Source organism: Serinus canaria, chromosome 1A (genome assembly GCF_022539315.1).
Source record: "Serinus canaria isolate serCan28SL12 chromosome 1A, serCan2020, whole genome shotgun sequence".
In the NCBI taxonomy this organism is placed as follows: Eukaryota; Metazoa; Chordata; class Aves; order Passeriformes; family Fringillidae; genus Serinus; species Serinus canaria.
The window spans coordinates 14,301,139-14,321,245 of NC_066314.1; the positions used below are offsets into that span (position 1 = coordinate 14,301,139).

The following is a 20,107-nucleotide window of genomic DNA, read 5'->3' on the forward strand; positions in this document are numbered from 1 at the left end:
TATCCAGGGCCATGTGTTGTTAGTGCCATATTGAAAGCAGAGTCCTCACTGAACTTACAGATGCTTTTTAAAAGTCAATGGCATTGCTTTGTGATGGGTATTAGTGACTGTTCAACACTTCCTACTAAAAATCCAGCCTTCCCAGGGGATTAGCACATCCACATATGAAATGCTTTGAAGGGATCAAAAATCACTATTAATGCAATTTTCAAGAGTCTTTAATGTTTAATTTAATATTATCACCTTGGCCCCTATGCTGCTTGTCAGGGAATTGTTAAAATTTCTAGAGGAAGTTACAGAAAACATTTCACAGAGGATCTATTCTGAAGTGCAGCAGATTTTAATACTTAGAGCAGAACAAAAAAGATTAAAAAAACCCCATACAGCTACATTGGTGGAAATAGGACTTTTGAAGTACAGATAGAGAAAGAAATAAGCAAGGAAGCTATTACAAATGACAGTGTGCTGCAGCTACATCCTCTTTCCCAGCAATGGAAAGTGCTGGTTTTTAACTTCCACATCCCAGTATGATGCCTGGCATGTGACAGTCAACTTTAGGCACTTTCTGAATGTATTTTGCCTTTGTACAGGGAATTCACATGGTAAAATTTCCTTCTCTAAGTTGCCTATCCCTTATGGTACAGTCCTCTCAGAAAAAATCCCACTAAGCAAATTTTGATGGATTCATAGTCTGTCAGATGCAAAGCATTGACCAACTTAATGAGTCAGTGACTGGATTCTTCCTGGTCTGATTCCAGTTTCATTTGCAAACTCAGAATAAGCACTTCTGTACAGTGTTCTACTCTGAGGAAATGCAGTGTCAGGGCTGACAGCAATGCAGCTTTTAACCTGCAGCTTACAGAATATGGCTTTCACTTCTTGGAACTTTAATTTGATGGAAATACTTTGCATTGATGAGATGAGAGTTTATAAAGTAGTGAATTCATACCAGGTCAGTTGCTGCTTTTTAGGGATGGAGAGTAGCATTTAGTCATAAATAAACCTGAAAGCCTTTCTGATTTATTTTTCATTAAATGATAGACAACTGATGTTCTGGTCTTATATAATCCATAGAAGGATTTGGTTTAGAAGTACTGTCCACCTTTTATGGAAACGGGCTCTCATAAATAAAATTTGTTTAATGAACAATAGAATGAAGGAGGTTTGGACCAAAATTAATGGGTCTGCATGTAGTTCTCTTCTTCCTGTATATGTTTTCCATGTACACCAGATGCTAGGTACCTGCTGGAATAGAGCATTACTCTGACTCTAGAAATCTGAACTGACTGAGAGATGGCCTGCTGTTATTCTGGGCTTACATGCAGCACTTGAGGAGGTTTCTGTTTGGCAGACAAACAGCTCTGCATTGGTGTACATCTGTTTGAAGATAATTCCTGGTATCCCTGGAATCTCATGGGTAGTGTTGTGCCAAGTCCTTGATTTTCATGCTGCCAGGTGTTCTAACTAAGTAATTATAACTTTTACGGGGTAATAAGGATTGTAAACTGGCAAAGCATCTTTTCAAGTACACAAATGTAAAAAATCCAAATTGTGCAATGGTAAAAGTCTGCATCCTCCTCCACCCCCATTCCCCATTTTGCACTGGCTTTTAGCATGTGCTGGGCCCTGAATTTTAGAGCAATGCATTTAAATGCACAGCCTGACCCTCACCCCTGGACACCGGCACAGATGTCAGTGCACAACTCTCTATTTTGTGGCTGCAAATGCAGCCATTGGGGCACACTAGATTTAGCAGCATGTTTTCACATGTGTTGCTGCTGCCTGTACCAGAGACTCTGCTTCAGTCAAATCTTGTTAGATCTCCCTTCTGACAGCCAAAGGAAAGGCAGAAAGGAACTGTTCTCCTGCCAAAAAACTGAGTCCCTGCTCTAAAGCATAAAAAAGTTGTAGATTTTAAAAATAGGGAGAAAAATTTAACTTTGAGAAATGTGCTTCTTACAATTGCATTTTCAATAGGACTGAGGCGGGTTTGCTGGAATTCATATTTAGAGAAAGAAAGAGAGTGAAATTATGCAAACTGTGAGCTCAGATGGTTATTTGGTAAAGGTACCTGGGATTGAAACAGCCTGTGATGTGATGTCTTAGCAACCTTAGCTGCACTGCTGCCAGTTTGTTAGGAAAAGAATGCTTCATCTCCCAGTTTGTCAGCTTCTTTCTGCCATCAGCCATCATCCATACCCTTCTCCAGTGCTAAGGCTGTAACTCTTCCTACTTTTTAAGCAATTTATCTCTTAACACTTGACCAGTAGGATTAAATGCATGGCACCAATACATTCCTCATTTAAAAAAATCTGATGCTACTTTCATTTTGAAAGGATTTTACGGAGGAGGTAAAATTCTGTGTACAGAAAAGGTTTCTGAACCTTGAGACTGCAAGCAAACTTAACTTGTAAGAAAAGGTTCTGTCATTGCTTTTCTAAGGTTTCACACATTATATAAGCTGCTGTTATAAACTGCATTTGCTGATCTTTTTTTTGTATATTCAGCTAGGAGATTTCCCTCAGCACAGCACAGTAGTATCTCTCAACTCATATAGCAACTGTTTGGATAAAACATTGTGGCAAAATAATTGACTGTCAAAGCAGCATCAGAGTTAAAGGCATCTAACAGTAACAAACAAGAAATTAGTTTGTGAGCCTAAAAGCAAAAGGGGTTGGACACTGTATTGCTGAAACCCACATGAGGGTAAAGACCTCATGCCCACCCCCATAGCACCAACTAAGATGGGAAGAATTCTTGGTTTGAGGATTTGCTCCTTGTATTACTCCCTTTTTTTTTTTTTGGTGAAACTAGTTCTATGTAAATAATATAACCACCATTAATAAAGCTGACCTTCTTTTGCCACAGAATCACATCTTTTCTGCCTCACTGTCTGTCTAGACCCATGGCTCTTACATTCTTGTCTGCACATCAACCCAATTTCCTTTAAGAATCCATCTTTTCTCTACTGAACCTATAATCTTGAGAGGTGAGAAAGATTTCCTGGGTGCCGAGTCCTGGGCGGAAGTAAATCCATGAATCTGGCCTCCCACTTGCTGGATGAGGCTACTTGTGGCAGCTACTGACCACCAGACTATCACACAACAGACCTAGAGCATCTCTCTGTGAATCTTGGCTCGAGATTTCAGCACTCCTCCACCCACTTCTGAGTGTCTGCAAATGACAGGAGCTTACTCCCCTGGTCTGGTCTCACAGAATTCTGGGGACATTGCAAAGTTCTCAGTAATCTTCTGGAAGACATTTTCTGATGTATGCCATGTATCAACAACATAAAAGCAGTAAAATCCTGTGATTATTCCTGTTCTCTATGAAACACAAAACTTTGAGTTTTTGAAAGCTGGTCAAGTTCTTTGATCTACTTCACAACCTCCTGGCAAACAATTGTGCAAACACACCTTAAAGGAGAGAATGAGAAAATACTGTGAATCTAAACAGTGTTTCAATTAAATATTCAATCTCTTGAAAACAAAACATCATACCTAAAATCCACTCAAAGCCTTTGAATCTGATGCCCTGTCCTAGATTACTGGTTATACCTACTGCATTTTGAATTAATGTGAAATCTTCTATAAGTCATCTTTTATCATGAAATGCAGTACTATAGAGAGATGATCACAACAATGAAAATCTACAAATGAAACAAATCCTACATCTTTCTCATGAAGTCAGTCTTCAGTGCAATGCATAAACTCTCACAGCTGAACTTTTTGTTGTCTTTCTTCAGGGGATCCTTTTAAGAGAGAGGCTTGACAGCATGATCTGATGAGAAATTATGTCTGTTTGTGCTTGCGTTGGGCCATCAATTAAAAAAAATAAAAGCTTTTTGTTAGCTCTCTTGAGTCTCTATTAACTGCAACATACAGAATGCCTCCAGCATCTGCAGTGGCTATTAAAAAGACAGGTTGTTTTTGTGACAGCCAGCTGTTGTGACAGTACTCTGTAAAAGCATTCCTTCTAGCTGGCTAGGGATTTGGTGTGAATGTTTTCTGTTTCATGCACTGTGTCTCACTTTTTTATTTGGGGCTTACATAAAAAAAAATAACAAAACTAGTGAGTGTTATGCTTGTTAGGCAAGTCTGGAGACTTCTGGAAGATTACAGCTTCTCTCCTGCTTGTGCTGTAGAAATGTAAGCCTGTCTGCTTACCTGAGGGGACAGTTCCTGGTAGCCCACCTATTTGATCAAGGGAAGGTGGTTGATGTAATCTTTTTGGTTTTCAGTAAAGCTTTTGATACTGTCTCTCATAATATTCTTCTGGACAGAACGTCCAGCATTCAGCAGTTCAACCAGGGAAAGTGCCAGATTCTCCACCTCAGATGGGGCAACCCTGGATGTATGGACATACTGGAGAATGAAAGGCTGGAGAGCAGTGCCATAGAAAAAGACTTGGGGGTCCTGGTCAGTGGAAAGTTGAATAAGAGTCAGCAGTGCCCTGGCAGCCAGAAGGACCCCCTGTGTCCTGGAGGCATTAGGCACAGCATCACCAGCTGGGCAAGGGAGGGGATTGTCCTGCTCTGCTTTGCACTGGGATGGCCTCATCTCGAGTGCTGGGGTTGTATTGTAGTTTTGGGCACTACAATATAAAAAAGACATTAAATTATTAGAGTGCCCAAAGATGGTGAAGGACCTTGAGGAGAAGCTGTATGAGGAGTGGCTGAGGTCACTTGTTCTGTTCAGCCTGGAGGAGACTGAGGGGAGACCTCACTGCAGTTACAACTTCCTCACGAGGGGAAGAGGAGGGACAGACCCTGATCTCTTCTCTGTGGTGACCAGTGACAGGACCCGAGGGAGTGGCCTGAGGTTGTGTCAGAGGAGGTTGATGGTGGATATTGGAAAAAGGTTATTCACCCAGAGGGTGGTTGGGCACTGGTACAGGCTTCCTAGGGCAGTGGTCACAGCACCAGCCTGACAGAGTTCTAAAAGTGTTTGGACAATGCTCCCAGGGAAATGGTGTGACTCTTGGGAATGGTGCCCTCCAGCGCTGGGAGTTGGGCTTCATGATCCTGGTGGGTCCCTCCCAACTCAGCACATTCTGTGATCCTGTGATAACTTTATTCTTCATGCTAGAGCCTGGAACTGTTTCTTGCTTTACTACTGGGTTGGCCCCTATTGGTCTTTACCAAAATAAGGAATGCTCTGTGCTAATCATACCCTGTTACCCAAATATTGACTAAAAATAACTGAATCTTAACATGCAATAATTATTATCTAGTGCAGGCTTCTCCCATGCTCAAACATGCAAGCTGACCTATTGTATTTAGAAATCCACTGCCATATCTGTCTCTAACTGGATTACTTATACAGACATTTTTATACTGTTATTATAATTAATTTTAGTAACTACAGCTCACTATTTTATTTAGTTGGTATTATCTGAACCAGTATCAGTATGCCACAGCTTGATTTGAGGCAGAGGAAAACCACCAAAGAGACTGTGTGCAGCTGGCCATGTTGGACTTTGCTCCCTCTTCTAATTTTTAAATTCACATGGCTATGACTAGTACTGCTCACAAGGTGTAGGTTGGTAACAGATCCAGTTAATTACCAAAATTCTCTGGGTACTGGCTGGCCTCATTATGAGAATCTCTACAGAAGACAGTTAAGTCAGAGGGAAAATTTTGTTTTCTCCATATATGTACCAACATACAAGAAGTACAAATAATAATATTGTGATATTATGACATATACTTTTCCCCAAAAATGCATTGCATCTGGAAGGCCCTTCCATGCACACTAGGAGAAAAGCTTGCCTGGGTCCTCATGGAGCTGGGCACCTCTCCCTGCTGACAGGATCCACCAGGCTCTGCATCACGGTGAAAAAATCCCCCAAAAAGACTATTTAAAGGTGGAATTAGCAAAACACGATGCTCTACCTCAAGCACAAACACGAGAACAAGCTCCAAGCTCTGCTCCTACATGATAAGAAACCTGTCCCACTCTGAACAACTGCTGGCAATTTCCCCTTTTTTGGAACAGAATTACAGAATTGTTGGGGCTGGAAGGGACCTCTGGAGATCATTCAACGCTCGGCTAAGACAGGGTTACCTAGAACAGGTAACAGGGTTACCCACGTCCAGGTGGGTTTTCAGTGTCTCCAGGGAGCCAGACGTCCCTGGGCAGCTCGTTCCAGTGCTCTCGCCAGGCTCTGTGGCAGCAGCGCGGCTCCGGCTCCAGCTGCCCGAGCAGCGGGCAGGGACGGGGCGGGCAGCGACAGCCAGCCACTGCAAGAGCATCAGCGCCGAAGGGGTTTTGGGATCTGTGCAGCCCCAGGGCCCTTCCCGTTCAACACCCTGAAAAGAGGGAGAGCAGGGGAGGTCGGGATAATCAATCGACACTAACGATCTGAAATGGTGCCCGCAAGGGAGCTTGGACGAAGAGAGCCGGGAGATCCCAGCAGGGAAAACCCGCTACTTCCATGCTCAGCAGAACAGCCAGCGTCACCCAGTGCTTCACAAAATGACTAACGCGGGGGAACGCTGTCTCCGTTCAAACGATCCAGTTATTAAGTCAACTGCGATCCTTACGCGCCCGGCACCCGGACAGCGCACCCCACGCAGTGCGGAACCGCGCGGGGGGCGGGCGGGCAGCCCCGGCCGGCGGCACCCGGCACCTCATGCAGAGGAGGGCTGCCAGCGGGAACAGCTCCACAGGCTGTGGGACCGGCCCCGGGGCTTGCGTGGTGCCCACCCGCTCAGGGCTTCCTTCCCGACTTCCATCCCGACTTCCTTCCCGGCCCCAGCGTACACTGCCAAGCCAGCCACCCGCGAGTGAGGGCGGCGGGCGCGCTCCGTGCGCAGGCGCTCCGGGCCGCGCCTGCCCCGTACCACAAACGGCGGAGGGGGGGCGGCCGACCCGCCCCTGCGCCCGCCGGGCCGCGCTCGGCGCTGTCCCCGCCTGCCTCCGCCTCCAGCTCCGCCCGGGCGCTGGGAGCGGCGGCAACTTCCCCTCAAGTCCGCCCGGCGGCGGGGGACGATGCGACCCAGTTGAGCGCGGCCCGATAGGGGCGGGCGCGCTAAGGACGGGCAGCGTCGGCAGCAGCGGCAGCCCCGCCGCCCTAGTCTGAGTAGCCCGGCTGCCGCCCGCCTCAGCCCCCTGCCCTCCCCCGGTCGGGGCGGGAGCCGCCGCGGCCGTCCCATGTCCCGCAAGGCCAGCGATAATGTGGAGTACACGCTGCGGAGCCTGAGCAACCTGATGGGCGAGAAGAGGCGGCGGCAGGCGGACGGGTCCGCCGGCTCGGGCGCGGCGGCGGGCGAGCGGAGCCTCATCGCCGCCGAGTCCTGCTCCAGCCTCAACAGCGCGGCGTCGGGCGGAGAGCTGGAGCGGGCGGCGCGGCGCCAGTTCCAGCAGGACGAAACCCCCGGCTTCGTCTACGTGGTGTCGGTCTTCTCCGCCCTGGGGGGCTTCCTCTTCGGCTACGACACCGGCGTGGTGTCGGGGGCGCTGCTCCTCCTCAAGAGGGAGCTCAACCTGGACGCGCTCTGGCAGGAGCTGCTCGTCTCCAGCACGGTGGGCGCCGCCGCCCTGTCCGCCCTGGCCGGCGGCGTCCTGAACGGGCTGTGCGGCCGGCGGCCCTGCATCCTGCTGGCCAGCGGCCTCTTCACGGCGGGGTCCGGCGTGCTGGCCGCCGCCCGCGACAAGGAGACGCTGCTGGCGGGACGCGTGGTGGTGGGGCTGGGCATCGGTGAGTGCCGCACCGCCCCGCCCGGCTCCCTCTCCCGCGGGGACCCGGCTCTTGCCCGGCGGGGGCAACGCTCCCCCGGGGCAGGTTTAACCCAGCCGGGAATCGCCCGTCCCTGCACGCCCGCAAACCCCTTGCGGTGAAGCAGAAGGTGAAGTAGTCCCGGAGTGCCCAAGGCTGGCTGGGGAGCTGGAGAGGGGAACGCTTGGCTGAGTGGGGTCCGGGGCAGGGTCCCTTGGTCATCGCAGCGCGGTGTGCAAGGGGACGGGGTGTGTGCTTGCCCTCTTCGATTTTATTGCAGGTGGTGTAGTCCTGCCCCGTTGCTGGGAGAGTTGTCTGGTTTCTGTATGAGGAGAATAGTCTCGCATCCTTCCTGCGGTTCCATGTTTAGGGTGGTCTATCAGTGTCGACACCGCAGCCGCAGGCTTTGCATTTGAGGGGGTTCTGGGAAGTCAGGGACGAGGAGATCACGCCCGTCTTTCTGAACTGTAAATACCTCTCTACTGGTTCCCCGCATAGCTTTACTTTTGGTCACTAAAGGAACGCCTCTGGGGCAAAATGAGGTGGTAATCTCCCTGGTCTGAATAAGTTAACGCTTGCTTTGGAAGGCTTTAGATTTTATTAATGATATACTGAACGAGAATTGCTGCTCTTCATTTGCCGTCCTATATGGGTTGCAAGCGTAAAACTTTGTAGTTGTCCCAAGGAACTTGCTGTGATGTTTTCTCTAACCAGTCTCTAACTATGAGACTGGTTTCTGTGCCGACTATATCCTAAATAGCCCTCAAGTTTGAGTTGCTCTTCAGCTTCAGTTGCCATCCTATCTGGCGGCAATTGAATTAAACTCATCATCTAAGATGGGCTGTATGAGATTAATCAGAATTCTTGGACTATAGTAGGTATAGTCTTGCATCCCTTTCTGTCTGAAAGCACAAGGACAAATTGAGAACTAAGATTGTTTTCGTCTGTGTAGCAAAGTTATGTTTCTTAGCCATTGGATAATTTTCTGAGTCCTCGGGCTTGTTATAGATACACGTTCTCTGATGCAAATTGTGGCCTTATTAAGGAAGAAAAGTTAGTGAGTCATAATAAGGGCTGTCAGAAACACAATTGTCTCCATCCATGAAAGGGCTCATGCTGGTTTTCCTGTACAGCAACATCAGGTTGCAGTTTTCCTACCTCAAGTTGCATGGATGGTTCTTTTTTATTTTTTCTTTCGAATGCTACCTCTCTGCATGTTTGCTGTTTTTTCAAGACTTCAGACTGCAGAATGTTGATAGTATTGGTCATGAAGTTCAGGAGGCAAAACTAAATTTGACTATGAGATTGCACAGCTTACAGGAATTTTCATGGCAATATGTAGTACGTATATTTAGTGGTAGATACTAAAAATACCAAAAGTGAATGACAGCTTCAGGGGTTGTAGAGAAACGAAATGGATGGATGTTTTGCTTGACTCCTGTGTGTGTGTTTTGTAGAGAGATACACAGGCATATTGAAATTGTCTGACCATAGTGCAAATAAATGATATTCAAATTGTTGGAGAGATGCAAGACCTGGGACTTAATATAATCAATATATAAACAGAAATGAAAACTAGGAGCCCTAAATCTCTTGTGTGCCCTGGGGAGAGCGATCTTTCTTTAGCCTCTGTCCACATCAGGGGCAGAGGTGGTGGTTCTGCTGGGACTCTGGAGAGCTGAAGTAAGAAAGGAGAAATGTTCTGAGGATTTTGGAGCACAATGACAATAATTTGTGTTTTAAAAATGTGATGTTTTTGTTTTTTTTTTTTTTTTAATCACTGACTGCTCTTCTTTATGTGATGTAGCTTAGGGCCAGAAACAAAGCTTTCCCTCAGATTGCTGTGACTGAAGCATGACAAGAGACTCCAGGAATTGCAGAGTCCAGTCATAACACGGTTTGTTTGACAAAAGAAAAAACCTGTTGTGGTTCAAAGCTGTTCTCATATAGCAAACAGGAACAGTCTCTACATTAAATCCCCCACCAGAGGGAGCCTGGATAATTTAATGAAGGCATTAGAAATTGGTGGAAGTTTTTTCTTCCCTTTCATCTCTTGGAGACTCCTGACTATCATTTTACTGCCCAAAGTGAGCCAGAGCTTCCTAGTGTTAGTGTGTGAAGTCTGTTCAGTAATGTGACATTTTACCAATAATACAAACGGCTAAAATGTGAGGGTGCAGTGGTGTTTTCCTACCTGAAAACCAGTAAAAACTTCTTAACTGTGCATAATTTTATACATTTCTTACATTTCTTTCCTGTATCTCTCTGCAAATTGCCCATCAAAAGATCTACTCCAGATACATGGGGTTTTTTGCATTTACTAAGTGAATTACTGTGTTATGATCTGTAGTGTGGTGCTGTAAAAACAGATGTGGTGGTGTTCCTTCTGCCCTTGCTGGTTGCAGGGTAGATCAGTGTTAATTTTGTCTGTGTGAGAAAATGGCTATTTTTCTTGTGACTGTGATTTATAAAGGAATAAAGTTAAACTTTAGAGGATGAAAACTAGAGGATATATGCTGAAATGAGGAACATCTCTCATCTGTCTGTCTTGTCCATTTCTTGTCATTTTCCTTAGAGCTGTTTTGAAATGGAAAAACTGTCCTTTTTCCACAGCCATTACAGAATGAGATGTTTCTGGAAATAAAGACTTTCTCTCAAGGACAAGTCTAAATCCTCTTTTATTGTAAATGTTGAATAGATTTTTATGGTGGAAACAATTATGTTCCCTTTCTGTCCCTCTTCCCCTCAGTATTAATACAAAATATAGAGAATTCATAAAAAGGGAAAACATGTTCAGCATGAGCTTAGAATACCCTTAGATCTTTTCAGATCTGAATTTCTAAATACATAGTTCATGACAGTTCCAGGCTAAATGGCTTAAGAACAAGGTTATGGCTGTTGTTCTTCCCACCTGCCCATTTCCAAGCAGTTCTGGTGCCCTGGACTCTTTAGGAATTTGAGCCAGATGTCAGGAATGCAACACTTGGACAGATATTCATTACAGCAAATGGGGGCAAAATCCAAGCATTTAGGAAATTGGATTACATGAGCTTGGTATCACTTAGTATGAGCTTGGTTAGGTAAAGAAGTCATTGGTACAAAGTGTGTTTGGACCTTTGGCATGTGATAATGGTGAAGGACTCCTCCTGTTGTGTTGGCTACTGTAGTTTGGCTTCTGTGCTTGACAGGAAAGCTGGGTTCTTCACTTGGCTCGTATTTGGTCTGTCCCAAAGCCTGAGGTCAGGCCAGAACTGTAACAATAAAAGCAAGAACCAGGTATGACTGGAGATAAGAGTTATTTCTACTGAACACTTGCTGTCTTGAGAAGGAAGGCAAAGAGTGTAAGAGTAATCACTGGGGCTAAACCAGCAGAGACTGGAAAGGATAATCATAAACAGCCATGCTTGCAAAATCACTTCTTTCTTAGGCTGTGATCAGTCCAATGTCCTTTTTTGCCCGAACCCTTTGGCCATGGTTTGCCAGCAGCTCATCTGTCTGCAATGGGAGTTGTTTATCCTTCTGTCATCTGGGGATGCTGAAGGTTTTAAGCTTACAGCTGCTGTAGGTGGGTGTTGGCATGGTGCTTCAGGGAGTGAGCTGTTCAGGTTACTTTTTCAAGAACACTTGCATACCACCTGTGGAAGGAAAGCAGTTTGAGCAGAATTCAGGAAGTGACAGCATTAAGCTTGCTCTCCCATAGCTGATCTCTGTCTTGATGTACAATCATTAGCTGGATAATTAGATACTCCTGTCTTGTTTGGCATGCAGAGTAAATGATGCTCAATTAATGATCAGCTTTTCAGGTTTCGTTTTCTTGCTGAATGTGTGGCTTAGGCATTACTTAATGCACACATTACCCAAGCTCTCATGAAAACAGAATTACTTAGGATTGTAATATGTGTATGTTACTGAGTCAGAAGTGCAATGGGGACCTGTCAGGTTAGGTGCCTTATCTTCTCCTTGACTCCTGTCTTTCATATGTGAGGTTTCTTCACAGTGTAAGCCTACTGCTCAGTGCTTGCTTTGTGCTCAAAATGTCTCTAGTATTTTAGTATTTTTTTAAGGCTATATTTGAATCTGACATATGTAGTGCTTCTGGTAGCATCTTTTGACTACATATGTAGGTCATTTTCTGAGCAGAGGAAGCAAGACTGTACACAGAATTAGGCTGGAGTGAAAAGTTCTGGCATATGGTTGTGGCTCCCCTAGTGGGGTTGGCTTCTATTGACAATAAGGTTCAATGCCAAATGACAAAAATAACCAAATTTATCCAAAGGACATGCATCGTGTAGTACAAACTCTGTACGATATTTGAAGTGGTTAAATAAAGGTCTGCCATATAATCTGGACTACTTGATATGCTGTGGAAATGCTAGAAAATACCTGGTATGACATGTTGCCTATGAAAGATTAGGATATGTGTGCTGGTTTTTATTACCTTTTTTTTTTTTTTTTTCTTTTTTTCTTTTTTGGAATATGACTGAGCTTTTTCACGTATTTTTCAGTGTATTTTTATCTTGGAAAACCAGATTAATCTTCTCATCCTCCCTCAGCAACCTGATATGGGAAGCTCTGAAGCTTCACTCTGTTTTTATAAATGAGTGTCCACCAGTTTTTTTTTTTAAAGGATTTTATACCTTGGTACATTTTGGAGTCACCCTCAACCCCCAAATATGCTGTGCTGCTTCTGACAGATGCTTGTAATTTTCAGTCCGGAGGTTCATAGCTATTTTTACCTCTGGAGACAGTGGTTTGTTAGTATAAGCTGGCAGTTGGGATGGAGGGGGATGGAGAGACAAATTTCTGGGTTGTTGCAATTGATTCTTGTGCTGTCACTGCTCACAGATGGTTATCCAAGCTTCCAGGATCTAAAGGTACTGACATTACTGTGTGTGCTCAGGGTTGAATCTCTGTATCTTAAGAGCTTAATCTATTCTTATGCAAAAGCATCTGGAAGGATACATTAGCTTCTGATTGGAGCTGAAATCTTTCAGGGTAGCAGGATTAATTTAAGATTAAAAACTGTATGTTTTGAAGTCCTCTAATTTTTGTGCATTGGACAGAATACACAGTACTATGCTCAGTTCACTGTCATGTCAATAAGCACTGACTCCATTAATGTTTTGTCTGATGATGTAATACAAAAATCAGCAATTTGCACAGGAATGTTGCTACCTTATATTTAGTGACCATTTCAGAATGCAATATTAAGTACACAGAGTTACACCTAAGAGAATTTTTTGATTTTTAATTCTTCTGGACACTCTTTAAAGTCATAAGGGAGGTGTTTTGGCCTTTTTGCTATTGTTTTTATTTAACTTTAGAAGGAAATTAATTCCCATAGTTCATAAACCTTGAATTTATTTTCTGTCTTTAAAATGTGGGAATTTTTCTAAAATAATTTTCCCTGTACTTGGTCAAACTATTCTATTACAGCATAATCCCTGGATTATGTTTTAATTGGATTATGTTGTGTTGGATTATTATAAACATGTTTGTTTATTTTGGAAAAATATAGAAAGCATCCATTTCATGGGTGACATAAAATTGAAATTACGGTCTTCTTACTCCTGATAAAAAGGCAATATGAAGGAAGCTTGTAGTGTTAAACACAAGTGTTTCCTTACCTTGAAAAATTCATGTGGGAATTGTAGGTGGGCTTATTTTCAGAATGCTTTGTTTGCTACAGGAACAGGAGACCAGTGTCATCTGTGATGTTAGAGACAGCAAATCATTCAGCTGGAACTCTTGGGTCTGAGTGACTTGTTTGGCTGAAGTGTGCACCAGTCCTGTCAGCAGAGGCAAAAGTCAGGATATCTGGGGACAGTCCAAGCAGCAGATTCGAGGTGCTGGCTGCTGTCTCGTGCTCTGCACTGTCAGAACTTGCCCTTAATTTTTTTCTGAGAATACTAATCTGTACTTTGCCAATTGTATTTTGAGAAGCAATGAAAAAAGAATCACTGAAAGGTGGTGCTGAAAAGAAGAGGTCTTTTAAATTCTGTTTTTCCTTATCTCATTATCAGTAGACTTCAAGATTAATTACAGCAGATGTATGTTCTTAAGTGGAGTTTTATAGAATGTATCCTATTTTAAAATACATTAATTTCTTTTAAAAATAGTATTTTAAGAATCTTAGGGATTATTACCTTCAAATGGCAAGCTTTTGGGTTGCAAGTCCTACAGAACTCCTACAGAAAATTGGTGATTTCTACTTGAGATGGTTGGACTCAAAGTGAGAAACTGTGGCTGTGTGGCATGCTGGCACCACAGAGGTATAATGGGCCTGATGGATAGCTTTGTTTGCAAAATTGCTTTATGGGTCTTCATCAGTGGGCTTTCACATCTGACCTGTACAATCAGTGTTTCTGGTGTGAAGCTTGTGAAGTGCATGGGTCTTCTGCATTGAGCTGCTGGAAGCCTGAAACCAGTGACTGATGAACATCAGGAGAGCAGAATTCCACCTTTGGGTTTTTCTTTGCAGTGATTATGCCTATGGACAAGTACCAAGAGAAGCAGTTGTTAGTTCTGTTGTAGAGTTCTTATGTAACACAGCTCTGGACAAGTCTGGAGCCATCTGATTACTTTAGCTAAATTCTCTGTAAGTATTTTGATGCAACTTGGGTGCAAACTCTTCTAAAATGTATTTTGCACATGATGGTTGTAGAAATGAAGGTTTAAAAGCACATGTTCCTGTTCTTTCCATTTCTGATCTCCCTCTGATTTGTTGTCAGATTTAGACTGGTTTTGTAAAGGATTTATTCAAAGTAAATGCATGTTCTGAAGGGAATTTTTTTATAGGTGGTTTCTTATTTTGGCTTTTTATATACCCAGTCACTGAACTTAGGTTTCTTAGCTCAGACAGTCTGTCCCTCCTTCCTTCACAAGTCCCTTCCAGACATGCTGCTGGCACAGATGAAATGCCACAGTGACCCCAGAGCTCCCTCCCCCCCATCTAGCTGGCTGTGGATGGGCCACAACATGCTTTCAGCCATGGATTTGGCCAACGTGTTCCCACTTCCCCCCAGGTTTGGTCTCTTATTCAGCTGAACAGTAAGGGTGTCTGCCTCTTCTCCAGTTGGGGACAGACTTCCTTTTGTGTTCCTCCCTTTCAAACTGCAGATTCTTGTTTGAAGTCCCCATGAGTGCCCCAGGGGTTGCACCTGGGTTGACTTTCTTTGGACTTCTGCCATCATTTCATGTGGCTGTGTGCTAGTGGGCTCAGACACTGAAGCAGTTGAGTAAATTTACTAAAAAAAAAAAAAAAAAAAAAAAAGAAAAAAGAGATGTGTTTGTTTATTGATAAATGCAACTTTTTGTCTTTACCTTGGGCTTGTCCTTTAGTTTGTCAGGTGTTTTTCCCCCTCCTTTGTAGATGGGTTTTTTAGTTGTGTGTATTCAGGACTTGTCAACCCAGCTTCTCTGCCTGAACTTTCTTGCCACCCTCCTCTTTGATTTTTCCAGTGTAATTCAGCAAGGGAGCAGCTCTCTGGAGGAGGTTTGTCCTCTGTGTCTAATGTCAGTGGCTTCTTGGTTCTCATTAGAGCTGATGTTTTCTGGGATCACCTGGCACTGACCTTGGGGCTCATCCTTTGTGAGTGTTCTACAGCAACAAGCATATTCTACTTCCACTCCTGGGTGACAAGACAGCTTCCAGCCAGGAAAATTTTCCAGGCTGTGTGGAGAACCACAGGAACACCTGATGCTTTTAGTACACAGGCTGTCAGATGCTGCAAGGCTGAACAGTCTTCAGGGATAAGTAAGGATTCCCTTTCTTCTCCCTGAAGGCCTGTGGCAATTGCTTCAGGCATCAGTTCTAGAACTTTCTGGTCTCTTTTCAACGCTGTATTGGGAAGGTCTAATTGCTACAAGTCTCATCTGAAGTGGTGGCTTTGAGGAGCTCTCTAATCTAATGAACAGCCAGCCAAGCACATACAGCTGCATGCTCAGTTGTCTCTGAGGCAGGAGTGATGTGGCTGTCAATCTCCAGATGATAGACACAAAATCAAGAGATGCCAGAAATGGTGGAGAACCTGCTACGTAAACAAAAATGTGTAGCTGAAATTAAAGTCACCTTTAATTTGACATCACCCATATTTTCATAGTCTAGACAAAATTAAATATTTCTAGAAACTTGGTGCCATAAGTGGGAACCCTATGGCAAGAGTTTTCAAACCTTTTCCCAGAAATGGGAGTTTTTCTGCAGGCTAACTTGCAGAAACAAGAAGTACCAGCCCTTTTGTTTCCCTTTTCATTCGTTTGGGAGCCTCATGTATGTTGTTTTCTGTACTTTTGCTTCCCTTGAAAGGGAAGCAAAACCAGCGATTGTGGTTTTAATGTGTCTATGCATATAATCACTTTGGAAAAAGATTGTTCTCCAGTAGCTGGAAGTATTAGGTATGTGTTTGCGTTTAGCCACAGCTCTTCTACTTTGCTGTCTTTCTCTGGAAATACAGGGGCAGGCATTCTAAGTCAGAATGAGCAGAAGAACCTGCCTGGGGTTGCACAGGTTGTATTGCCCATGCTGTGGGGTGTATGGCCTTGTAAATATGGAATGTGTTCTGGTGAGTGCTGCTCTGAGAAACATCTACTGAACTGATTGCTGCCGTGTGCCAGTGGAAGAAGCTTTCTAATTTCTGTTTGCTCATAAGAAATTCTCTCCTGTTCCTTCTCCTAAATGCTTTTTCTGTGCAAGAACCCTGCAAAGACTGACCAATCTCCCTTTCTTAGTAACACTGCATAGTTCTCTAGGTATGTTTTCATAGTTTTAGCACTCCTACTCTTGGTTCACCAGATAAGAACTTTGAACTTAGGCCTACTTGACAGCGCCAATAATTTGAACTTTAAATCCATCTTGAACTGACCACACTTCTAATAAATGGGTGGATGTCAAAGTTTTGCATTGGGTTGTTTGTTCTTTTCTCACTGTCTTCTTTCCTTCAAGTTGAGAGTCATAAAAGCACGAAGGTGACCTTAGTGCCATTAAGTAACTTCATGTTGTTAGGACTGATATGTTGCCGTTGGAGCAGTGCCATTGTTCATAAGCCATCAATTACATTTATTCTAATAGAAAAGTTAAATATTGGTAGTATTTGAAAACTATAGCAATTGCTTTGATTCATGTCTTTCCCTGAGCTGTCTTCTGCAGTTCATCAGCTCTTGCTTTTGCATTTCTCTCATTTCCAAGGGCAAGAGATGAGCAGATGTGGAAGTACTCTTCCTTTTCCCTAGTGCAGTACCAGAGCAGAACTGCTGTGCCCAGAGGAGCAGGCAGGGAGCAGGAGCTCTGCTGCCATCCAGTTCTCATGCCTTGTGGTGCAGTTTAGCCTCCGAAACAAGACCAGACCAGCTGGTGGAAATGGGCAGCTCCTGTTTGCATCTCTCTGATTTCCTCCCTTAAATTACCATTGATTTTTGTTCAAAGCCTGTAATGGTACTACAATACTTGGAATTTGTGGTTCTTTGGAGTTTTTAGCTAATATTATGAAAATTCAAACACCATGACCCTTTAGGTTTTACAGCTCTAGTCTTGGAGGAACTTGCAGTACTTAACCTGGAAAAAATAGAGTTGTTGATTTACTCTCTCATTAGCTCACAAAAATGAATGAAGGCAGTCAGGATTCAATAATTTCTTTACGGAAGAGTTAGATGTTCCTGATGCTGAAGACAGCTAACTTCTGAGCATGTTGCAATTTTTTTCTCATGCTTTTGTTGCATAAGTTTCACATTCCAGCTGTAAAGATTGTCAAAATTCTTATTGTAAAAATTATCAGGAGTTATGTAAGGGAAAAAAAAAGCTACTATCTTAAAAGTGCCTAAAGAAATTCAGAAGCAAAACCTCTTTATTGAAGCTAATAAATATACTTAATAAAGTACTTATGAGATTTTTATAGGAAGAGTGGTAGCTAACTAAATAAATTATGAAAGCCATGACAAGAAGGCTGGAGCAACTTCAGCAATCTTGAAATATAACAAGCACAGAGCCTACATGAGGTGTTGGAGCCAGGGAATATTTTTACTGCCTCTTTGAACATCTGACTGGAGTGCAAGTGGGAAAAGGGAGAGCTGGGAGTCCAAATTCTTATATAGCTGGTGGAGGAGGGTGTACCAGAATCCCAAAGTCAGAGAACTCAAGTCAGATTTAGTGCTCCTTCTTTCAATAGGTGATACTAGGGAAGAAATACCCATTCTTATGGCATTTTCTGTATGTTGAAGGTTCAGGTCAGTGTGCTTTATTTGCTGTTCCTTGTTGTATGAAGACCTACTCTGCCTGTTATTTTGAAGTTTTCTGCTTGTAGCTGCCTACCTGGGAAGTTTTGTTTATGAAGTTAAGGAGATAAAAATCATAGGGACCTGCCACTAAGTACTTGCTCTCTGATTTGGTTAGTTAATTGTTTTAGGATTGTTGTTTGGAGCTCTGATGGACAGTGTGGAGAGTCTAACATCTGAGGAAGGCAGTGTGGTAATGAATGAACTGGAGCACGCTGAGCATGGAGGAAGTAGTGGATAAGTCCAAAGCTGTGTGTACTTTAAGCATGCACTTCAGCAGATGTTTGCATACAAGTGACCTTTTTTGTTTGTTCACAGGTCCTTGATTATTGGACTGTTGAGGTCAGTAGTAGCTATGTCAGCACAGGAATGGGGAATCTGCCTCAGGGGAAAAGGTAAGACTGGTTTTATTCACTATGGAGTTCAGCTAAGTCTTTTGCCTCATAGACTCCCTGCTCCTGCATTAATCATAGGTGCTGCTGACCTCACCAGTCCAATTCACATTGGAACAGCTTGGTACAAATGAAATCCAAAGCCACCTGGGCAATTTTAGGATCCTGAAAATAGAGGTGGAAAAGGCTAAATGTTGCACGTAGGCATTCATGATGTTTTACATCTTAAATTCAATCACTGTGAGAATATTTTGAGCTTGTACCTGTGTCTGGTTTTGTCCTGTGTGTTATTCTTGGTTAGGAGGAGAAATAAAGCACAGATCCTTCTTGTAATGATTGACTGGTGTTTTCTTGGAAAAAATCACTGGTGCATTTAGCAGAAACGTGGGCACACACTGAGCAGGGCATTACACAAATAATGTTAACTTCTCTTTTAGTGAGTGGGAATGTACTTTACTAAGTTCTTTGACAATTTGGATGAGAAGTTACTATTTATCATAAAATCTAGCATTGTGTAGGGCACAATATTTGTTTGCGCCTGTGTGGTGTGTGTGATTTCCTCTGTGCATTTCACCATCCTGCAGGTTTAGGGCTTCACTCTGCTCCTGACCCTAGTCTGCAGGTTTTTCAGCTGGGGTACACAAAATATTATCATGGTTAACAGCCTCTGTGCTTCTGAAAAAGCTGGAGTTTCATGGTGTATTTTTTAGGTCATGCTTTGTTGTTTCACCTTCTGTTGTATCTCTGTTGGTGACTTTAGAATAAGAAGAGATGCTGTTTGTGTTTTGGCTTTGATTCTGCCTACTCTGTCCCCACCTACTCCTTCCCTTCATTCAAAAGCTGTCTGTTGTATCAGTCTGCAGGCCTCTCCCTGATTCAAAGTTAATTGCTTTCCTGACACCCATGTAATATCTGGGCTATTAATCATTATCCTCTTAGATGTGGAGTGTTTCCTTGCACAGGAGGAAACAGTACTCCAAGCTTGTTATGCAGAGTGCAGAGAAGGCTTCTCCTCATTGCTCAAGACCAGCAGTCCTGTCTCATATGTAATACCAGTTGGATCTTTAGCAGGATCTGAGCCACCTGTTTAGAACAGTTGTGCTTGATCTATTCAGAAGCTAATTCTCAGTAATTCACCTTGTAGTGGTGAAACTTCGAAGGCACTGTGTGCTTTTCTGGTGTTCCTTGTCTAGAATATTAACATGTTTCTGGCTGACTTAATAGAGCCTCTGCTTATATGCTCACTTTGATCCCTGAGTATGGATTTGTTTCAGATGGGTTGTTGGGGCATCAGTCTCCTTGGCAGTGTGCTGGTTGGAGGTGAGCCTGCCTGTGAGCCTGCTATCTCAGGCTTTGGTATGCATTCTTCCTGGAGACTTTGTGGGATGCACAGAATGGAACTGTGCTCGTGTGTTAAGTGTGATGGGCTCTTCTTGTGAACTACTTTGCAGTCAAGCTAGTCAGTTTTTCAGTTTTGCTAGCTGCAAATGCTTCTTACCCCCAAGTTTCTCCAGGGAATTTCATTTGGGCTGGGATGTAGGGAAATCAGTCCTTGCACTGGTGCATAGGAGGTGGAACTGGAAGTGTGAGTGCTAAAGCAGCACTGTTTGAACCTCAGTAATTCATCTGCCATACTTGTCTTTCCTGGCCCATGTTGGTGAGAAACAGTGTCTGATCCTGGCCTTCTAGATTGCCACCTTGGGAAGTAGGAAGGAATGCAGGCATCTGGA

At 43.7% G+C, this 20,107-nt stretch overlaps 1 protein-coding gene across 1 annotated transcript in view; it reads left to right on the plus strand.

The window, feature by feature from the left end:
- Window positions 1-6,954: 6,954 nt before the first annotated feature.
- Window positions 6,955-20,107, plus strand: part of SLC2A13 (solute carrier family 2 member 13) — a 144,568-nt gene continuing 131,415 nt past the window's right edge. Inside the window, exon 1 of the mRNA XM_030238581.2 lies at window positions 6,955-7,701. Within this exon, the coding sequence (XP_030094441.2) occupies window positions 7,155-7,701 (547 nt within the window). The 5' untranslated portion in view covers window positions 6,955-7,154. The remainder of the gene's footprint in view (window positions 7,702-20,107) is intronic.